Source organism: Hyalella azteca, unplaced genomic scaffold, assembly GCF_000764305.2.
Source record: "Hyalella azteca isolate HAZT.00-mixed unplaced genomic scaffold, Hazt_2.0.2 contig9427, whole genome shotgun sequence".
In the NCBI taxonomy this organism is placed as follows: Eukaryota; Metazoa; Arthropoda; class Malacostraca; order Amphipoda; family Hyalellidae; genus Hyalella; species Hyalella azteca.
This window is the reverse complement of record NW_025939499.1, coordinates 17,716-39,290: the sequence shown is the minus strand read 5'-3', so window position 1 is coordinate 39,290 and position 21,575 is coordinate 17,716. Positions and strand designations below refer to the sequence as shown.

General features: G+C 37.8%; 1 protein-coding gene across 1 annotated transcript; it reads right to left on the bottom strand.

The window, feature by feature from the left end:
* Positions 1 to 1,457: 1,457 nt before the first annotated feature.
* LOC108665883 (homeobox protein Nkx-2.1) lies at positions 1,458 to 16,817 on the bottom strand. The gene is made up of 6 exons (XM_047882019.1): positions 15,734 to 16,817; positions 5,546 to 5,673; positions 5,180 to 5,275; positions 4,314 to 4,394; positions 3,442 to 4,018; positions 1,458 to 2,128 (listed from the first exon to the last, which is right to left on the bottom strand). The coding sequence occupies exons 1-6, from the start codon at positions 16,014 to 16,016 to the stop codon at positions 1,848 to 1,850; spliced, it is 1,446 nt and encodes a 481-aa protein (XP_047737975.1). The 5' UTR covers positions 16,017 to 16,817; the 3' UTR covers positions 1,458 to 1,847.
* Between the last annotated feature and the right edge of the window lie 4,758 nt (positions 16,818 to 21,575).

The following is a 21,575-nucleotide window of genomic DNA, read 5'->3' as shown; positions in this document are numbered from 1 at the left end:
TTCCCCTATTTAGTCTTTTCGTAATTAGTCTTCTCGTAATTAGTCTTTTCGTATTTAGTATTCCCCTAATTAGTCTTTTCGTATTTAGTCTTCCCTTAATTAGTCTTTTCGTATACAGTCTTCTCGTAATTAGTCTTTCGTATTAGTCTTCCCCTAATTATTCTTTTCGTAATAATGTATGGCTGACGTGCGAGATTTGATAAAAAATCGAAATACTTTAAATATTAGCTCATTTCGGTATGTTTGCTGCCATAGTAGGTATATGAACTAAATTAAAGTTCCAAATTTACATCGAAAGAGATTAGCAGATGTTGACATCATTATCATCTTTTCCAAAATGAACTTCCATTATCTGAATTGTCATGAACTTATTAGTACTATTCCTACCAAATAGAAGACACTTTACCAATGAATAACTCAAGTTGCTGAATTATCATCATATAAAATGGAAATTTATGTTAGTTTTAAAAATTATTCGCGTGATTGTATTGATTTTCTCTGACATAAAATTTCGTCGTTGATTTTAATATTAATGGTTAATGGATGACGAGATGAAATAATGACAAAATAATAAAATAGGACTAAAATAAACTTTTCATTAGACGTTAATCACTACAAGGCAAACCCAGAGGTTCTTTCATCAGCAATTATTATTAAATTATCTAAGTTGAAGGTATTATTTACACGAGAGACTCTGAATATTCTCTCCTAACCATAGAAAATTACGAGATTTTCAGCTGCTTATGTTAACGCACTTGTACATCTATTTTATAATCATATTCAACTCGAACTCAATCACGTGAATCCAGCCAGCTGCACTTGATGATTAGCATAAATGTCATCCTGCGGAACACAGAGATCCTGCATGCAGATCACAAAAAATCCTGCAGACCACAAAAATCCTGCAGAACACAAAAATCCTGTAGAACACAAAATTCCTGCAGAACACAGAAATCCTGCAGAATATGCAAAACACATTTCCTGACTGCAAGAAGACGGTCAATGGAGTGAACCGTGAAGCTAAAAACGGCATTCAAGACATTTTAGAGCTGACCTTCATTATTTAACCTCCGCTTATCACTATTTCATAACTTTCTCTTTTTTCCCCTGTACAATTTATCACTGAACTTTTTGAATATAAAATTACTTTTAAAATAGCATTTTGTTCAACATTTTTGTCATAATGCGTTCTCTTCTACATTCCCTCCAACAAAAAATTTAAATCAACAAAAAATTCAATTCCGCAGTGTTAAATTAAAACTATGCCAGTGTCGTGATGGGAGGAGTGCATCGTACTGTACATAACAAGTTTCTACCCTGCGACATCCGAGATAATTGCCTAATTATCTCGTAGCAATTAAGTCAGCAATATAGTACACTTCTTATGATGTCTTAGTATGATATCATGTTCACAAGGGGTCTTGCAGCTCGTAAATTTTGTTAACAGCATTATATAAAATTACTTCAGAAATAGCATTTTGTTCAACATTTTGGTTATAATGCGTTCTCTTCTACTTTCCCTCCAGCAAAAAATTGAAATCAACAAAAAATTTGAATCCGTAGTATTAAATTGAAGCCCTGCCAGTGTCGTGATGGGAGGAGCGCATCGTACTGTACATGATAACAAGTTTCTACCCTGCAACATCCCAGAAAAAATGCCTAATTATCTCGTAGTAATTAAGTCAGCAATATAGTACACTTCTTATGATGTCTTAGTATGATATCATGTTCACAAGGGGTCTTGCAGCTCGTAAATTTTGTTAACAGCATCATATGTTTCGGGATGATCCATTGAGAATTGTGCTACGTACTGTCGCATCCTCTTCTCAATAGAAGTCCCCACACCATCACCAATTCCTGCCCTGCAGTGGGAAGTAATACATGGATGCTTGGGGATTGTGGGGAGTGTGAGGGGGAGTGACCATGTGGTGGGGAGGAGGCGGTGTGACCATGGGATGAACTGGGGGAGTCATGCGGGAGTAATCCCCAATGCCGAGGCCTAATCCTCCAAGTCCGGCGGTGATGTGGTGGGGCAGAGATGAGGCAGAGTTCTGGGGCGCCAGCAGCATCGGGGACGGGCAGTCTGGGGTACCGGTGCCACCACCGCCCCCAACTTCGCTGCTCGCTCCTGCAACGTCAACAATCCGGAGGTCGTCAACATGTCCGCGACGGGGAATTCATCGAATGATAATAATTATTCAAAGTCTTCATATTATTGATGTTTGGTAAGTTTTCATTATTTCAGGAGTTTATAAGTGTGTTAAGTTGATAGTTTTCATATATACCATTATAGATATATTTTTTGAAAAATTTGTCCATCGACTTTCTCAGAAACCCGCGGACCAGCGAAGATCCCTGAATGATTTTTCTCACTGAAGTTTAAAGAAATCATTTTGGAACTGGGGCAAATTTTTGCAATTATTGAACAAACGGCTGATCCGGAAATGATTGTAAAGTTCAGAATATTTAGTCTTGGATAGGAAAAATTTAATTAACAACAATGAAATTACTAAAATTTTGTCACCATTTGAATTATTTGTCATCATTTGAATTTGAAATTACTAAAAACAGCCACCATTTGAATTTGTGACAAGGATTGATTAGGTTGAGTCCATCCAAGCCCAAGCCTTTAAAAAGTTTTACGATAACTGATTGAAATCTTTGGATGGCCGTAGGACTTTAGAGAAGAAACACGTTGTTCAGCCGCTCTATGTCCGCTTCGGCTCAAGGTTTGAAAGGCAGCCTCTGAGCAGCTTACAAGCTCGGTATGACTCGGTCCGGCCAACCCTTCTCATACTTTCATTCGATTATAAAGTGGGAAAAGAGATTCTGACCAGAAAATGACTTCGATCGGGTGGCCAAGCAGACCCAGAATAACTTTGCGCCGAGTGTAGTCCGAATAAAGTTACACCGAGTAGTGACAACACAGCCTGTCCATTCATGATTTCTTGACTCATGATTTCTTTTCAGTTAGCGTCAAACTTCAAATTCGTAATATTTTAAACATATAATTTAATAGTAAAATAATTTTAAACACGCTTGAGACTGGTCGTTTTGCTTGAATTCAGCCAACCTTTCCAGTGGTGTTGAATTTCCTCGTACAAATTGGATACTTTATTTTCCATCAAAATAACAATAACTTATTTCGGGAAGTTGGTTCAAGTTTTTGTATTTTTGAAGTAGCGTTGTATGCTTGGCACTAGAATCAATGGGAATTTCGAGTTTATATCAACAATACTTGTAACGTCATAACCATTCGTTGGAAAAATCAAAATACTTAAGAATTACCAAGCATCCATAGAAAAATGTACGACAATACTCATCCGATCTGCATTTCAAAAAATATGTTGAATGCGACATAATTGTGCTATTACAACAAAATTTAATTTTAATTATGAGCATAGTAGATTGTTTCGATTTGTGATATAAGAGAAAGCTGACCTGAGTGCACAGCCGGTGATCCGTATCCCGACATTTGGTGCGCAGTGCTGTGGTGCAGTCCACCAGCAGCACCACCCTCAGCACCACCAGCACTGTCACCACCATCAGTATCCATGAGACTGAGGTTGTCACCAACCGTACTGTTGGTGCTGTTGTCCTGAATAGGTTGGTGTTGCGGTAGCTGGGATAATGGTGTTAGTGGGGGTGGTTGTGATATCATTTGGTGTTGGTTGACTGCACCGTGGTGTTGTTGGTGATGATGATGCGTGCTGTGCAGATGATGATGGTGACCTGCATGTTGCTGGTTGTTGTGTGAGTGCGTAGCGCCTCCATCATTGTTACCACCTACACCTCCTACATCGGTTGTGCTAGATGCGCTTGTGTGGTGCTGGAAGTGGTTGCTGAGCTGTGGAGCGCTGGAGGTGGAGTGGAGCACAGAACTGGAGGTGGAGTGGAGCACAGAGCTGGATTTGGAGTCAGAGATGGAGGAAGGCTCCGGGGAGTCGCTGGAGGACGAGCAAGGTTTGCCGTCCTTCACCAGCACCGGCACACTTACACGGCGCACAGACGCGCTCGACTGGCCAAAAAGCACGTCATTTTTTAATATATATATTTTTTAATTTCAGTAAAACTTTCTGAAAATTGATACAATAATTATAACCAAGTTCCCGTGATAAAATACTTACAATTCATACATGATGCACACACATGGTATATAGACATCGCCGGCTGATGATTCTCAGAAATTAGAACAACGCCGGTATTACGATATTCACAACGCTCCTCTTATTAAAGCGAGGTTATTTGTTATAATTTCATTTCTAATTAGCACATTTTATTTCTAACTCGGTGGTGCTAGGCAGGTCACTCACCTGGCTGTTGTTCTCCGTCATGGACTTCTCCTTGGCCGCGCGCTTCATCTTGTAGCGGTGGTTCTGGAACCAGATCTTCACCTGGACAGCAGAGACAAAGAAATGTCACTAATAAATTGCTGAAGACGCTAAAAACGACGAAAAGACCAATCACTATACCTTAGAAAGGTATAGTGATTGAGCTGTGAGCCGGTGCATTATATTGAGCCGGTGAGATACATAAACAGTATCTCACACGCTCATCCAGAAAGACTGAGTGAGCCGAAAGCGCGTTGAGCTGAAGCGAACGCATTCCAGTTCGGACGGTATACATCAGTGCACTGTATAGAGTCGTAGTCGACTTGGTCAAAGTTGACGTCTTAGCACATACCCGTATTGTATCTCTCATGTATAACCACTCCGTATCAAGATAAATTATACAGAGAAAAGTGTCTCAGTTATCCCTCACTCATTTAGTCAACGAATCCCAATCATCAGGTTCTGGTACAAATGTATAATCAATCAGGTGGCGCTTGATGGTAACTCCTCACTTCGGCTGTGTATATTACACAGCCGAAGGTTGAGCTCGGCACCTCACAGCAGTTACCTAAACTACTGACACTTGCAGCTCTGCGGAGGATAATACTCTGGCATTGCCCACTCTTTGATTTATGACGGGACTAACAAAATATTTATGCGTTCAACTGCCACTAAATAAGGAGCGAGTGCTAAATTATTGGTAAAAAGATGCATGGTGGATGTGCTGCAGGTGGGGGTGAGAACTGACCTGCGTGGGGGTGAGGTGGATGTGCTGCTGGAGTGGGTGAGAACTGACCTGCGTGGGTGAGGTACGTGGATATGTGCTGCTGGAGTGGGTGAGAACTGACCTGCGTGGGGGTGAGGTGGATGAGGCCAGCCAGCTGCTCGATCTCGGGGGCACTCAGGTATTTCTGCTGCTTGAAGCGCCGCTCCAACTCGTACACCTGCGACACGCGCGGTGGAAAAAAGGCGTTTGAGTTATAGTGACAGAAAAGTTACTAATAAAATTATGGGATAAGAGATCTGAAAAAAACATTTGCAGTAACCAAACATGAATGCAAAATTTTAAAAAAAATCTCGCACTCGATTATTCTGTTCGTAATTATTGTATTTTTTGTGATAGAATTCGTGTTTTGTTAGTACCATTGAGTAAAGTGACGAGGTAAATATGAAACATGTGAAATATTTATCACAGAATTGAAATGTATAACAACCTGTGCCTGAGTGAAGAGGATGCGTCGTTTTCTGCGATGGGAGAGCGGGAAGTGCATTGCCTTGTTGTCGCCCACGCCGCACGCTGACAGGGACGCCACGTTGCCGGACCCGCCCATGAGACGCGAGACTGCGGGACGGTACAGGGACGCCGGGACCGCCCATGAGACGCGAGACTGCGGGACGGCGGAGCATGAGTCAGTGAGATGAATTACGCCGAATATTTCTGCTTCTTCAGGCAAAAGTTCAACAAAAAGAATCTTATGAACAGCAGTGCAGCTCCGTCATCTGCTCCGCACAAAATATAGCCGCACTTGAGAGTAAAACATGCGTGTTCGTCTATCAAAAAACCAATTCAAGGTGTCAACACGTCGAGACATCAGAGTCCACCTTATGTCTAAAACTTATTTCTTCGGAATTTTCAAGCCAAGTTGCGACAATACGAAGGCTATCACGTCTTTTTGGTTCCACATCCAAATAAGTCAGAGCTGCCGCGTTGGTTGCGATGCGTTGCGACGTTTTGGCTGAGCTGTGGTTCAGCTGGTCTGTTTTGACTGCGGTTTAGGCCAGAGTTGAGCCGCTTAAAAGCTGGATTATTGATGCGCTTTGCGGACTTGCTGTTGTTGTCATTGTTGCTCAGGATTGTGCTGCTGGTGCTGCTCATACGATGAGGCGTGGAGGCTGCGCCTTCTCTCCTCACTGTATAAGGGGGGGGGAGGGGGTGCTTCCCTGTTGATGCTCGTTTTTGGCGAACTGCGTACGTTTTTGTTGATGTTAACTATCACCTCGTTGATGTAGAAGATCTCAGTGTTGATGTCAGTGATATGGTTGTTGATGTCGGCTATCTTCTTGTTCGTGCCGGAGATCTTGTTGACGCTTGTGATCTTGATGATGCTTATGATGTCCCTGTTGATACCGCGTAGAACTTCTTTTTGTCTCTGTGATCTTGTTGATGCCGGCAGTCTGTTTTTAGATATTAACAGCTGCTTGCTAATTCAACAGGTCTTACAGTTTGATGCTACTTGTTTCAGTTGCCTTGAGTTAGCATATACATTCTTTTTTTTCTCGCCGTTACTCAGAGATGCGATGGAATTACATCATTCTGTGTTGATACCCTAACTTTAATTTCACCTTACTTTACTTTTCCAACCAATGCAAAATGCTTAGCGCCAAATAAACAATGTCATCATCGCTGTAGCTGCTGTACACGCTACACATGAAGCCTTTGCCGCTGTATTTTAATCTCGTATATATAGTTGTTGCGTTTGATGCTTCAGACCGATGTCTATAGCGTAACTTTTTGTTTTTCTTTTCAAATTTGCTGTATTATTTTATTTCGACGAACTATCTCATGTATATTTTCAGAAAATTTTTTAGCTCGATAATATTCATTTCGTCACATAAATTAAGTGCATTTCTTTAACGGACTAAATATTTTTGAGATAAATATTTTTCAAAGTGAAATACCAGGTTAGCTGGTAATACAGTCAAGACTCATTCATCTTACACGTAACTTAAATTCTATATTACCCGGCATGAAGTGAAGTGGTTCTTCATTTGAACCCAAGACTTTCGAAGGGATTAATTAAATCTACCAGCACGATACTATTCCTTCAGTAATCCCAAAATTATTTTAGTTTTAACAGTTTTCGTCACTGATAAAGTCATTTCAAAATATTTCAGTACCGAAAAATTTTAAAGGAAATGAGTTTAAAATTCTAATATTTGATGTTTATTTTTTCGTTGCGTCCAGAAGTTGATTTTTGTGGCGTTGAATTGGCGTGAGATCGACAGTGAGAGACAGGACCGCTTCTGTCATCGCGGTGCTCATCCGTCCGTCTGTTTGTCTGTCGGTTCGCAAGTCTGTCAGTCTGTCAACTTCAGATTAAAGACAAATTTGAACGCATCAGTCAAAGCAAAGGAGGGGGTAGGCGCGGTGAGGGAGGAATCAAAGGAATTGATGTAGCCATGTTTAAACAAGGAGATTTGTGAGAAATAAATTCTATTAGGGTTTATAAAATAGAAGTAAATTTTACTTGAGTTAACTGCTTGTATTTAAAGTTAATATCCATAACAAATTGAATGCGTTTCTCACAACAAACGGAGAGGAGTGATTATTACTATATTTATTGTTATGCTAGGTGATTATTCTCGAAATAAATCAAATGGTTTTATAACTTACCGGAAGGTTAGCCCGGCTGTGCCCGCGGGATCAATATAATACCTTCAATTTTAGTTCCCTTTTTATATAATATTACTGTTTGTGTACACTGAAGTACCGTTCCAGTATATAGTTTGAGTACACTGAAGTACCGTTCCAGTATACTGTTTGTGTACGCTGAAGTACGGTTCCAGGATACAGTTTATATGAGAACACTGAAGTACCGTTCAAGTATCCCGTTTGTGTACACTGAAGTACCGTATGTTCCATTATACAGTTTGATTACTGTCCGCGAGTAGTTTGTGGCTATAAATCCTTATGTGTTTACCAGCCGACTTAGTTAGCTATGAGTCCTCTGTATCACTGAGAGCTTGCCCCAAACGCTAAGACGACTGCTTATACAGCACGAGGAAAAGAACTCGGTGGGCGGAAATACGAAGTCTATTAAAGGTCTGGGTACTTTAGTAAAGCCCCCAGTAACTCACAAGTACGCCGCCATGTAACACGCGCTAGTCGAGCTACCCCGACAGTCTTGGTCGACTTGGTCAAGGTTGTAATATAGCCTGGGCCTATACTTTCAAAAAAAGTTAAGAGATCGTAAGTTCATCAGCCAATCATTAACGGCCTTTCGAGCAAAATCCACCAATTTTAGACAAGAAAATGCAGCGTAAGTATTTACGTTCACTTAGCGAGTTTTGAAAGTATGGCCTCTGTATTGTACGTATCTCTCATGTATATACCCACCCCGTATTAAGACAAGTTCCACAGAGAGGTCATCATTTGTACTTTTATTTGTTTATTATCAGTATTTAGTATAAGATAGGACGTCTTAGTTATCCCTCACGCAGTTAGTCAATGAATCCCAATCCTCGTGCAGGTTCAGGTACAAATATAAAATCAATCAGGTGGCGCTTAATGGTGCCTGACATTACACTGAAGTACCACTTCAATATATCATATGTGCACACTGAAGCATCGTTCCAGTATAATATTTGTGTACACTGAAGTTTTTGTTACAGACTTAAAGGAACCTCACTTCTATGCGCGGATTTATTTCTGTGCATAATCATCCGATAAGAAGCAGCGACTACCGAGTTTCTTTGGAAATCATTAAAAACGAATATTTTTTGTTTATTTGGAATATTCGGGGGCTCCTTCACTTTTTGTGAGTTTTGCAGCCTATCTCATAGTAAAATTGCTTCGTTATCCTAATAGATGACTGACAATAAAAGAATTTTATTGACTCATAAGAACTTTTGTATTCTCAATCGACGATTCATTTTGCTACTTAAAGCCAACCAACTTTAAAGGTGGATCACGAATGGATAACCGGAATCTATTGGATGACTCAGTATAATCGCTGCCTAAATATTTAATAAGGCTCCCCGCCCCTTCTCCCGCGAGGTTTTACAGTCTCTTCATCCGCCGGGAGAGAGCCCGGCCGCTCGCTTTTCGTCGCGCAGCGTCTTTTTTCCTCGTGCTTCGCAATAATGTTTGCAGAAGGAGCGGATTTTTGCCTTGACTCTGTTATCGCAGGATTAGACAAAGTTGATTTGCAAGAAGATTGGCAGCTTCTTGACATAATGGAGTATTAGGGGGACGGAGAATGTGAGGGGGCAAACAGAATGACACGATTTCTGAGAATGGCGGCGCATTGCAGCCTCCGAAACATCGCCTGCAGCGAGGGCGGCGGAGGCGAAGTTTATTTTGGTGATTATCTTATCTTTGCATGTGTAACAGAGGACTTATGATTTCATTTAATTTAATTTCTAATAATTGAGAGAGATTGAAGTATTTATATAACACTCAAAATTTACCAATTTCATTGGTAGAATTTGTAATATAAGCCATTCAATAAAACTATTCCTTATTTCTCCATGTATATTACGTACAGGTAAATATCGAAGGAACTTTATAGACTCTTAACGAAGTAACTCCATGTGCTTCCATTCCTAGCAAAAATTGTGCTCAAGCAAGTTAAATGTACATATAAAATGTTTCACAACGTATAACATATGCCAACTTATGAAGACTTAATGTTTCCCAGCGCATTTCTGTATCGTTATTTGCTGAGCGCTTTAGCTGCCTTTGTCGGCCGGGCGGCGCACAATAACAAGTGCGGGGCCCGAACTCTCGTTGCCATGGGAGCTTTTCAGACAAAGCTCAGTACTCGCGCTTTATAACTTCATCGATTCTCAGGAAAATATTTCCAATTTTTATTTCTTGACAGGCCGTTTATTTCTCAAACGCTCGTCGATTTATCTCAACAGTTCTGAGCGAAACCGCGAGACATAATGACAGAGAATGTGGTCCATTATTGTGGACTTATTTCCAAGACCGCACGATGTTTTACATATTGTTACATGAGTAGTGATCGTTGACGAGTCGGATAACTGTCTAAGTTAAATATTATTTAAACGAAAATTATTTATTATTATTTCTGTCTTATTATTATTGCCATTAACAAAACAGTGAATTGCACCGCGGTCCTTGACAACAGGACAACAGTAACCGACATATACTATTTCTGTCGTGAGTCGAAGCTGATCAAATGTGATGCTCCTATGGAATTTCCTCTCAAAGTTCATTTCCTTTGACTCTTATATGTGGTTGAAAGATGTAAAGTGAATCAAATCGAAATTTTATTTGGAATGAATTTTCCAAGAACATTGAAATTTCAAAGAAAATAAAATTAAATGAGCGGTTTACACTAATTCGTTTTCATATAATCATGGTAAGCATTTTATCCTATAGAGAACTCGCGAGAATCGTAAACTAGAGAAAAAAAATCCCGCTCACCTCGCACCGTCATCAGCTTACAGACAAGAACTAGACGATATATCTGTGCAATTTTGATCAGATTCAGTGGTAGAACCAGGCTCTTTATGAAAGTAACTCTTGCATTCCCACTGGCAATAAAAGAGCTCATTAAAATTATCAAGCGGCAATCTATGAAGCTCTTAAGTGATCTATACAATGGCCAGTTTTTCATTGAGTCCATTTATGTTTGCACTCAATTTTATGCTGGCAACGCGGCGGGCCTCAAGAGCAGACAAACATGGGGGCATAATTGGAGCGACTATATATATGGCCCGTATCCTCGTGTTGTATATTTGCTAGAAAAAAAGGCTCCCAGTAGAAATACTTGCAATAAAATAGGTTCCCCTAGGTTGCCCTGGAAATAACTGTTATATATGAGCTCCCCATTGCTGCAACGCTCCACACCATCACGGCGTGCAGAGTTTAATTAATGCCTAATGCTTTGTTCATCGTAGAATAATAAGGGAATATTTGCGCAATATTTAAAAACAACCGCAATTCAAATCAGTTGCAGACGTAACGCTAGTCAATTACTTCCGGTAGAATAATCATTTAGTGCTCATTGCTCAAGTTTAAATGAAGTGAATGAAAGCCGCTTTTTTCTTTTCGTGATTGGCGAAAGTTCAACCCAAGAAAAAGTAAACGAACAATTTATTGAAAGGACAGTACTTGGTGAGTTAGATATGGTAATCGGTTAGTGAGAGGTCTCAGGGTATAGTGGGTGAGATGGTAGTTGGTTGGTGAGAGTTCTCAGGGTATAGTGGGTGAGATGGTAGTTGGTTGGTGAGAGGTCTCAGGGTATAGTGGGTGAGATGGTAGTTGGTTGGTGAGAGGTCTCAGGGTATAGTGGGTGAGATGGTAGTTGGTTGGTGAGAGGTCTCAGGGTATAGTGGGTGAGATGGTAGTTGGTTGGTGAGAGTTCTCAGGGTATAGTGGGTGAGGTGGTAGTCGGTCATAAACTACGATTTAAATACGTACATTGAGTAAATTTTGCTCCGAATCTATGCAAAAAAACTAGAAGCAAATTAAATTTGTTTCAAATTCGTGATAACCATTAACATTATGGAAGCTGTTACGAAATGCTGCGGTAACAATTGAGCATGCCTTGCTGACTGCTATGCTCAAATAAGTTTTAACGTTACTTTGAAAATATGCGTGATTCAAAAGTTAATAATGAGATCGCTAATTCAAAAATTACTTTATGCATATTATCGTACCGGCCTATGAAAAAGTATGCAACGTTCTGAGATACTATTGAAATGATTTTGTATCAATATTAAAAAACTACCTCAACAAGCGTTGTCACAAAACCAATCATACGAACTACCACAAATAATTCAATTATACAATACATGTGTTGTTAAAGTTTTTAGCTCCCTCTCAAGTCCGAACTTGCCTACATGATCCTATAGGCTTCGATTTATTCATGAATAATAATTAAAACACTTTGCACCACAGTTTCAAATAAGCAATTAAATCAACGTGCGGTAATTTTAAAAGTTAATGACTCTTATAGCATCAACACTTTTGTGCGTGGCTTTCATTTCTCATGTGTTCTCGCGGTTTCGAGATTGAGTCTTGATATTTGAGCTCAGAACTTGGGATTGAAGCTTTCCTAAAACTATCAAACGAAAAACTTAAATAATTAATATTAAACTACCGTTAAACGTATTAATTAATATATAACTTGAATGTCTTCCCAATTTATTCATGATCAAAACTATTGACCAGATCAAATATCATTCATGATCAAATAATATTCGCATATTCAAATCCTAAAGTAGCAATAACCTCCGCTCCAGCATTCCACGGAACAATAATCTAACCTATGGACTCATCCTTCCGTACTTTGCCTTCATGCAGTAAACTGAAAACTAAAATGAAAATTAATGAAGAATTTGTAAAATAAATATTATCGCATATACTGATTATTATATAACAATATACAAACATATTTGAATAACAATGATTTTTATTCCTCATAAAGTCAGCCCTATAAAGCACTCCATCTGCCTGCAGCAGCCCTATAANCTCTCAAGTCCGAACTTGCCTACATGATCCTATAGGCTTCGGTTTATTCATGAATAATAATTAAAACACTTTGCACCACAGTTTCAAATAAACAATTAAATCAACGCGCTGTAATTTTAAACACGGAATAATCCGTGTTTAAAATTAAGTTAGATTATTGTTCCGTGTTTAATTCCACGGAACAATAATCTAACTTATGGACTCATCCTTCCGTAGTTTGCCTTCATGCAGTAAACTGGAAACTAATATGACAATTAATGAAGAATTTGTAAAACAAATATTATCGCCTACTGATTATTATATAACATTATACAAACATATTTGAATAACAATGATTTTTATTCCTCATAAAGTCAGCCCTACAAAGCGCTCCATCTGCCTGCAGCAGCCCTATAAAGCACTCCATCTGCCTGCAGCAGTTCGAGCGCAAAGATCGCGCACTCCAAGCGCGTCTCAAGTGCGCGTGTGCGCATCAAATTAAAAAGAGAGCGCGAGTGCTGGAGTCAAAATGCCGTCAAATTAACGAAGTGAAGACGTCACGCGTAGTAAATAAAAATAAACCTAAAAATGTATGTAAGATATCACCGGTGGCTCCGTGCAAGATTTGGTATGTGAATCTGCTTCTCAAATGAAGGTGAAAGCAGAAAAACTAAACAGATAAGTGAGGGTTAAATGAGAAGATTTAACGCGTATATTGAGTCCGAATTAAGGCCCGCTTCTGAGCACGCGATGTCCACAATGCGTTTTCCTTATCACATATTTTTCCATAAGCTTTTCTGTATATAAAAGCCCCCTGGACTATTTGTTGACTCTAAATGCCAAGCTACTCAAATCTAGTCTTTGCACCAACCTATTTCCACAGAAATTCGAGATTGTGAAAATATCGCGATAATTTGAAGATGCAATTCTCATTTGTTGTTGTTTATATTACAAGTTTTTCCTATTTTATCAATTTTTTTATGAGTTTTTAATGTTAATAAGATTCCTTGTTTACAATCTTCTCCAAGTTGTGTGATGCAGCCTTATTTTACCGATAAAATACTCTCTCCGGCCCAGGTAATGTCATTTTAAAGTACATAGGTTCAAAGTTCGTATATAGGCTCAAAAATTACGTGGTGTTTTCAAACTCATGAACACCAGAGATACAAACAAAAATGTTTAAACTAGAGTAAGTGAATTATTGAAAATAAAAACAATTTATACAAGATATTAACAACTAAATTGACGGCAAATTTAATACCACCAGAAAACCGCAACTTTTATTTAGTCAGGTGAAGGTCGTAAATTACAGATGACGCGGCAATGAAAAACAATTTAGAAAAAAAAATTAAAAAATAAATTGACGGCAAGTTTAAAACCACAAGTAAACCGCAACTTTTATTTCGGCAGGTGAACGTAGTAAATTACAGTTTGCCGCTGTAATGGCAATAAAGATATAATTATACTCTCTGGTCACACACGTCGCTTCACTTCAATTGTTTGCGTCACGACAACACAACAGCTCCGTCATTTGACTGGCTGCGCCAGGCGATCTTTTCGGTATGCAAAGCTCGGCCTCGTCCCTCGGCCGGACGGCGCAGCCAGAGGGACAGACAGGATATGAGGGATGAGCGTATCCGTCCGTACACACCAACTCTGTGGGGCCCTGGTACTCGTAATGGCAGCTACGAAGTCAGGGCCCCCCGACTCTTATATCAGCTACCGTTTGAAGGGCCCGCCATATGTCAGCTCCTACCATGCCTTGACGGGTTACTTGTCGGAGACCACCACTGCCCTGCTCGAATGGACTATCCCTCAAGAACGTAGCATTCTCGTAGCATCTTACTTCCAGACCGTAACATTCTCAGCCGCAAGTCACCAGGCAGATGGCTTTGCGTAGTCTGCCAATGCGCGAAAAATTCTGCACCACCTGGACGGGGCGCGCCGGAGCCTTTGAGTGAATATGATGCCCGCCACCAACTCCTCCGTATCTGTCCCGTGTGTCGAATCAGCCCACGGTCGAATATCCACTCTTCGAAGGACGAGAGTTTTTGGAACAGAACTATGTTATATGAAACCTAACCTCAGATACTGCGAACTAAAAGTTACGTAATTTAATCGATGTCCTGCAAGTCATGTTCAATACGCGGCCTAGTGGTGCACGGCAGGTTTCATGCAGCTCTCCTGACGAGCTATAGGCTGATTGGTTGCAGTGAGCTATTCGCTGGTTACAGTTCGAGCAATAGTCATGTTATGAAGTGACGTTCAATGTAATGTTCAATGGTGGCCAATCATTACACTCTAGTCCATTCGCTCCCGTGTATGGTGGTGCAAGCCAATAATATTTAAAACAAGATGATGTCATGGGCTGCATTCCAGATAGTACAAGATACTACAAAATGTTTTCGTACGAAACGAAGTCGTGTGAGTGTTTTCATTGAGATATGAAGTGATCTCGGAGGCCTCCACTTGAGAGTCTCTTAAACATTTTATTTCTCCAACAACTTCGAATTTGGCCAGAATTGTGTTTCACTGAGGCAATCTTTTCATAATCTTTCGATTGCCACAGACAATCGCTATACTGATGAGTCAGTAATGATGAGTATCGCCAAGCTTTGGGGACGTTTCTCCGATCTTAAATTACAGCTCGGAGAAACCAAGCACCCAGATTACCTCTTCGAGAGACCGAGATGTCAACGTTTTTTACGCGGGTACAATTTTTATTCATTTAATATCTCTCAAAAAATAGGCATTTTAGATAAAAATATTAAATTACAGAATAATTTACACTGTTTATAACATGTTAAAAGACAAGGAAGACTGAATAATTAAGTTATATCTATTCAAACCTGCCAGTTTTATCCGCATACAAATATTGGCAGGTTTGGATCTCTTTGTCTGTATATTATCCCTAAGTATACTTAGCACACGAGCAATTGGAAATCATATATGAGAAAATAAAATGCTTATACACAAAACAACTTTTATATGTTACATTTTTCCTCCTGACTGAACGTTTTCATTCACATGCAGGGATAGCGAAAAGCACAAAGATACCATAAAGTATTCGTAATTTACAAGCAAAGATCAGCTCTCATATTACAGCATTGTAATACATAACATAATTTTTAATGGTTATATCAAGTCTCGACGCCTCCACCACATGCACTTAACTCATACCCAAACCCTGAAGACTTACATGCAAATGGCGATGCTCCGGACACAGCAGGGTTATACCAGGACGTAGGGCCGTAAGTGGCGTGCGCTGCGACGTTACGACTGTCGTACGACATGTCGTGTGACGTGGCGTATGCGGCATGTGGCACAGGCGGGTAGCGGGCGCCTCCATACCCGCCTGGAGGACAGTCCAGCAGCTCCAGGGTGGAGAAGCAGCGAGGGGAGTTGAAGGAAGAAATTTGTGTGTCCAAAGGACCTGGAGCAAAGGGCGTGAGAAGATCCGTGACAGAGAAGGGTGTTGTCATCACACGGATGACGTGGCTACTGCAGGGCTCGCCGTATATAACGGGCTATACGGGGTCGGGCTATACGAGATCCGTGACTGAGAAAGGTGTTGTCATCACACGGATGACGTGGCAACTGCAGGGTTCGCCGTATATAACGGGCTATACGGGGTCGGGCTATACGAGATCCGAGACCGAGAAAGGTGTTGTCATCACACGGATGACGTGGCAACTGCAGGGCTCGCCGTATATAACGGGCTATACGGGGTCATTTATTGTGGATCCCTTGCTCAAATGTAATTAAAAACGGGAGTATCGAAGGCTAGAAATTTGTTCTGGTACAGTTGTGATGATTTGAGGTCTGTTTGCTGGTCGCAGTTTGAATTCAGGAGATAAATATTCATGTGCTATTAAGTCTATATAGGCTCACAATTGAGGAGCTGGGTAAGAAGCTGGATAATTTTAACACAGTTCGTTGTTCTTGTAAATTATTTTCCTTCACTTTTCATTTATTGCGCCAACACGGAGTTAGTAATCCCGAGGAAACTGATACCAGTTTAAATACTCTTCTAAATTTCTATCATATTTTGTGATAACAAAGCATGAGATATCTTTAACAGCAAGGTTGCTTGTTATTTTATTATTGATAATGTTCATGATTATAACTATTATTGCAACTAAACTTTTTCAGGTCTATAACTGAATGAATTGAAGCAAACCATGATTCGGATCAGTTGGTTTTCCCACCAGCACACAAACTATAGGAGCGAATAACAGTAATAAGTCCACAACACGACAGAATTTTAATTACAAATTTTTCTGTCTTTTCAGTTATACCAAAAATTTCCAAAACTTAATTAAATCTGCTTTAGTTTTTGAATAAATGCAATTGTGTAAAATTTCTTGTTTATCAGTTCGAAGCTGTCAGTAGAGAACTGCAGTTAGCTTGCAGATATTTAGGAACTCACTCTCATGATCTGATGATGTTCAAATATTCATCTAATTATTATTATTGCAACCCTTCTCTTTAACTTAACTTCTTGTTGTTTATTTGTTTGTCTGCTACAAATCTTATAATCGATATTTAACACACTTCTACCTGTCCAATCGATCTGAAATTTTGCACACTGGCGTAAAGTCGGAGACAATGATAGAATAAATTGACAAAATAGATAATTTTAAAAAGTAAAAAATTTTAAAATATTGAAAAATTTACATTTTTTAATATGTAAAAATAAAATTAGAAATTCATTGTACATGTGTGACATCGGAGACACTGCACCTCTTTAGAAGTGTGGTTTTTAAAAAGTAATTTATAAACGCATATTATTAGTGTGTGCCCACTATATATTAGTTTGTGCCCACTCTATAAGCACTGTGGTGATGAGATCTTGTGATATAAAATATGATTGATTGAAATTTTTGCTGTTCAGCATTAACTTTATTACATCTGTACGCCGGATGAGAGTTTCCAAAATTAGACTCAAAATTAAGGCTAACACTGAAAACAACAGTAGCTATAATTACTCTAGTCGATTTTTTGCACAAATATAGACCATATGAATTTTTACTATACTAAAACTATAGAAATTGATTGTTAAATATCTTTGAATTATTCAATAGGTTTACAAGGCGATATTTCCCTTGAATGATATTCAAGGGAAATATATATATATCGTCCTTGAATATTTTAATAAATATTTGTTTGAATATTTTGAGCAGATAATTTGAATATTTTTTAATTGATAATTTAATAATTTGAATATTTTGAGCTTTTATTGAATATTTTAATATATATTCAATATAATATTAATAATTCAAGGGTAATATATACATTTCACCTCGCAGATATTCCAACAAGTGCGGGGATGCATGAGGGAAATTTGCATTAAATATCTCATCCAAGAAAATTTTGTATATCTTTTGTGACGTCACTGCAATAAATCATTAAAGCTTCTAAATTGCGACTTTTAATTAAGAGAAATTTGTGAGGCAAGTGAAACTGATAAATTTTAGTTTCCATTCATTTCTGAATATGAATATCATAAACTCTGAATTTGAATTTTTTGTATTAGCATGCTTCTTAATTGGGATTATTGATTATGTGTAATCAGCGTTAAATGAGACTGAACATTATTCAACAAATCTTTCGAGAGAGTCTCCATTTCTATTCAATTTAACCCACCCTGCGATCTTTGTAACATGAAATACAAATTAAAGTTGAAATTGAGCATCGGATTTAACCAAAATTATCTGTTAACTTGCAAACAAACAATAAATTTCACCGAAAATGCTGCGTCAATGTGAATCTTTAATGAACTGAAATGAAGCAATATTTTAAGATGACAAAATGTCTGTAATGAGAGCTAGACTGCATAAAACTACTTGACTCGATCCAAATGAAACAACGTCAAGCATTGTTGAATGTTAGTTGGTGACTTGTGAATAATTTGTGCGTGGTTTAAGAAACTGAGCATTTTATAACATTGATTGTTTCTATCCTACTTATATTCATCTATTTCGTCGGGTTATTACAACATTTTTTCGCTACAATTTTGCCCGGAGATAAAAATTTTGCATGAATATTAAGAAGCTTGCACATTTTTCGTCGAAATTTCTTATAAAATTCAGACGCTGCTCAAAATATTAACTTTGAATGTCGCTCAATTTCAGCACAAAGTTTGATGCAAATCAAAACTTTATATGCAGGTATGTTTAAGCCAAATCATGTCCACATGATGACTCAGTACACTGTTAGAAAAATTACCGTTAACGGTATTACCGGCGTTTCAGTGGCCGGTCGGCACGTGAAAAGAAACAACATGTAACGTTTTTATTCTAATTTAACACTAGAAATCCGTGAAATATCTGATAAAATCGGCAAAATAGTTCATTTTCACGGGGCGACCGGCCACTAGAACGCCAGCGAGACCGTTTTTTCGCCGTTTTTTCTAACAGTGTAATTAACAAAACACGGAACAAATGGTAAAATTGTGCAAGAACTTTTGATAAGTGAAATGAATATTTTTGTCTTAGAAAGGTGAGAGGTCATGTAGTATTCAAGTTGAGTAAATTTTTGACGGCATGAGTAGAGCGTTTTAAATATGATTTAAATGTATTCAGTTGATTAAAAAGATTTATTTCATTAATGTGTATGATTTAATGGTTACTTATTATTATTTTCGACACCATTATTGCGATCAGCAAATTCACACTATTTCTTAAAAATTTGCATAACTTTGTTTTAACTAATTTTCTATTGCTTTAAGATTGCTTATTTTTGATAACATGTTTGTGGTCTGTAAATTTTTGTCAACTATTCTGCAGAAATAACTGAATAGCCTGGAAGTTTTTGGCAGGTTTGAAATAACTGAAAAACTTCTGAAACTGCATCGTTGGACGGTGTGTGGAAGAGAGATAACATTATGAGATAGAAATTTCATCAAACCATATGTAAACGAAATGCAGTCACGAATTAAGTTGTTCTAGAACTTCACAATCTCGCTTGAGCTTCAGCACAGATACTTCTTGAATGCGTTCTATAAAAATTGATTGAAATTATATAATATTCATCATACGAATAATTACATCGAATTTAATCGTATGATAATTTCAGGCTTCAACTCATGCGCGAATATATTGAGTTAGGTCCTGATTCTTGATTGGAGAAATTGAAAATTGAAAAAACGTTCAATAATCTCGATTGCCATTTCAATTTTAGATTTCAGGTTATATATTTTCAACTCCTGATACAATAATTATTTGTCTGAGGTCAAAATTTCGTAGGAAATTTCTACTGATTTTAAATTTGAGAAAACTTTCGGTGAACTATACATGTTATATGATTATTACGTTTATTGATTAACGATATCAGAAGCCGTTTCCGTTCTCAATGGTCAGAACGTTTAGAAGCCGTATAAAAAGAAAAACGTTCAGAAGCCGTATTTTAACTCAATGCATAGTAAGCCTAGATTTTTATATTTAATTGAGATACATCAACAAATATTTGAGGATTCTCAGGCATGGAATTTTATTACCGCTACATATTATGAACACATAAATTCAAACTGTATGACTAGTCCCAGGTTGTTAATGTCGAATTTCAGGACGGTTTGAAAATTAATTTAAAAATTCATGACGACTTCAAGCGCTTTTATTTTTATTGGATGACTGAATTTATTTGAGAGAATGCTCATCAAATGTTCAACAAGAATAATAAATAATCAATATTCAATAATTCAATAATAGTTTTCAATATCAATAATTCTAATAATAGTTTTTAATCCCACAATTGCTCGTTCAAGGAACCACTCAATTCCATTTCTGTTCAACCTGAGATATTATTATAAAATTCCTAGCAACTTTCGATTTTACAACAAACTTGTGATGAAACGTATTTAATTTTACGGATATAATTGGGAGAAATTGAATCAGAAGAGTGATTAGAATTCCAAACTTGATTGTTAATAAAATAAATGATAGACTCTTACTGCATCGCAGAAATGTCAATATCAGCGTATTTAAATAAATTACGCTCTCCATATTTATTTAAGAAAATCTTTGTGAAAAAAATTGTTTTTGCCGCATATACGAAAGTTTTAATCTCTACAAACGATAATAATTATACCACACCACACATGATAATTATACCACACCACACATGATAATTATACCACACCACACATGACAATTATACAACACCACACATGATAATTATACCACACCACACATGATAATTATACCACACCACACATGATAATTATACCACACCACACGATTAAGTAATGTTTCGATGGCTATTATTTTTTTACTCCAAATTAATGTCAAATTATCACCGCAACGTTCAAGAATTTCGTCTTTATATAATGAAGTTCACCCCAATTGGCTAAATGTTCCGTTCCATAATGATTATTAGATTAATCCAATTAATTACGCCGAACATTAATTAATTGTACAGGAACACAATTAAATGTTCAACAGGGTTTATTCCTTCGAGGTCCAACAATTTAGCCATGATCTCTAAACAACACATGCATATTGAGGAACGTATATACGTGTATACCTCCAGTAGATATTATTATATTTTATAAAGAATTGACGCTGCCATTTACATCGCATCTCCAGTTATTATACTTCGTTATACAAAATAAAGGTTTAAATGAATTGAAGGTTAATTCATGTTGATGAAATAATCAAAAATTTTTTAATCGAATCATTTATAATGTTAAGAAGATAAAAAATCATTTCGCCAGGCAGTTCATCAATTGAATTTCTTCGTTAAATTAGATTAGTTAAACAAAATTAAAGGGGCGCGTCATGGAAGTTTTTAAAAATCACATCAAAATAAAGATCTTATGATCATCAATTTGCTCTTATAACATCGCGATATTCGAACCAAACGCTCCAGTCGTTAGCAATCGCAATAATGGTTCTGCAATTAAATTTCAGAGATTTTTTAATTTTAACAATTCCATCAGATAAAATTCCTGCCTCAATACATTTTCTCTATTATGCAAAAAAATATAAATTTTTATTTGCTTTAAGATAAATTAAATATGTTTTCAGCGATTTACTTCCGAC

Excerpts from the sequence above, each read along its gene's own strand:
- LOC108665883 (XM_047882019.1), bottom strand. The coding sequence starts at position 16,016 with ATGACAACACCCTTCTCTGTCACGGATCTTCTCACGCCCTTTGCTCCA. Across the intron at positions 5,276-5,545 it reads TCCTCTTCACTCAGGCACAG|GTGTACGAGTTGGAGCGGCG; the intron begins GTTGTTATACAT and ends CGCGTGTCGCAG. Across the intron at positions 4,395-5,179 it reads TCCACCTCACCCCCACGCAG|GTGAAGATCTGGTTCCAGAA; the intron begins GTCAGTTCTCAC and ends TCTGCTGTCCAG.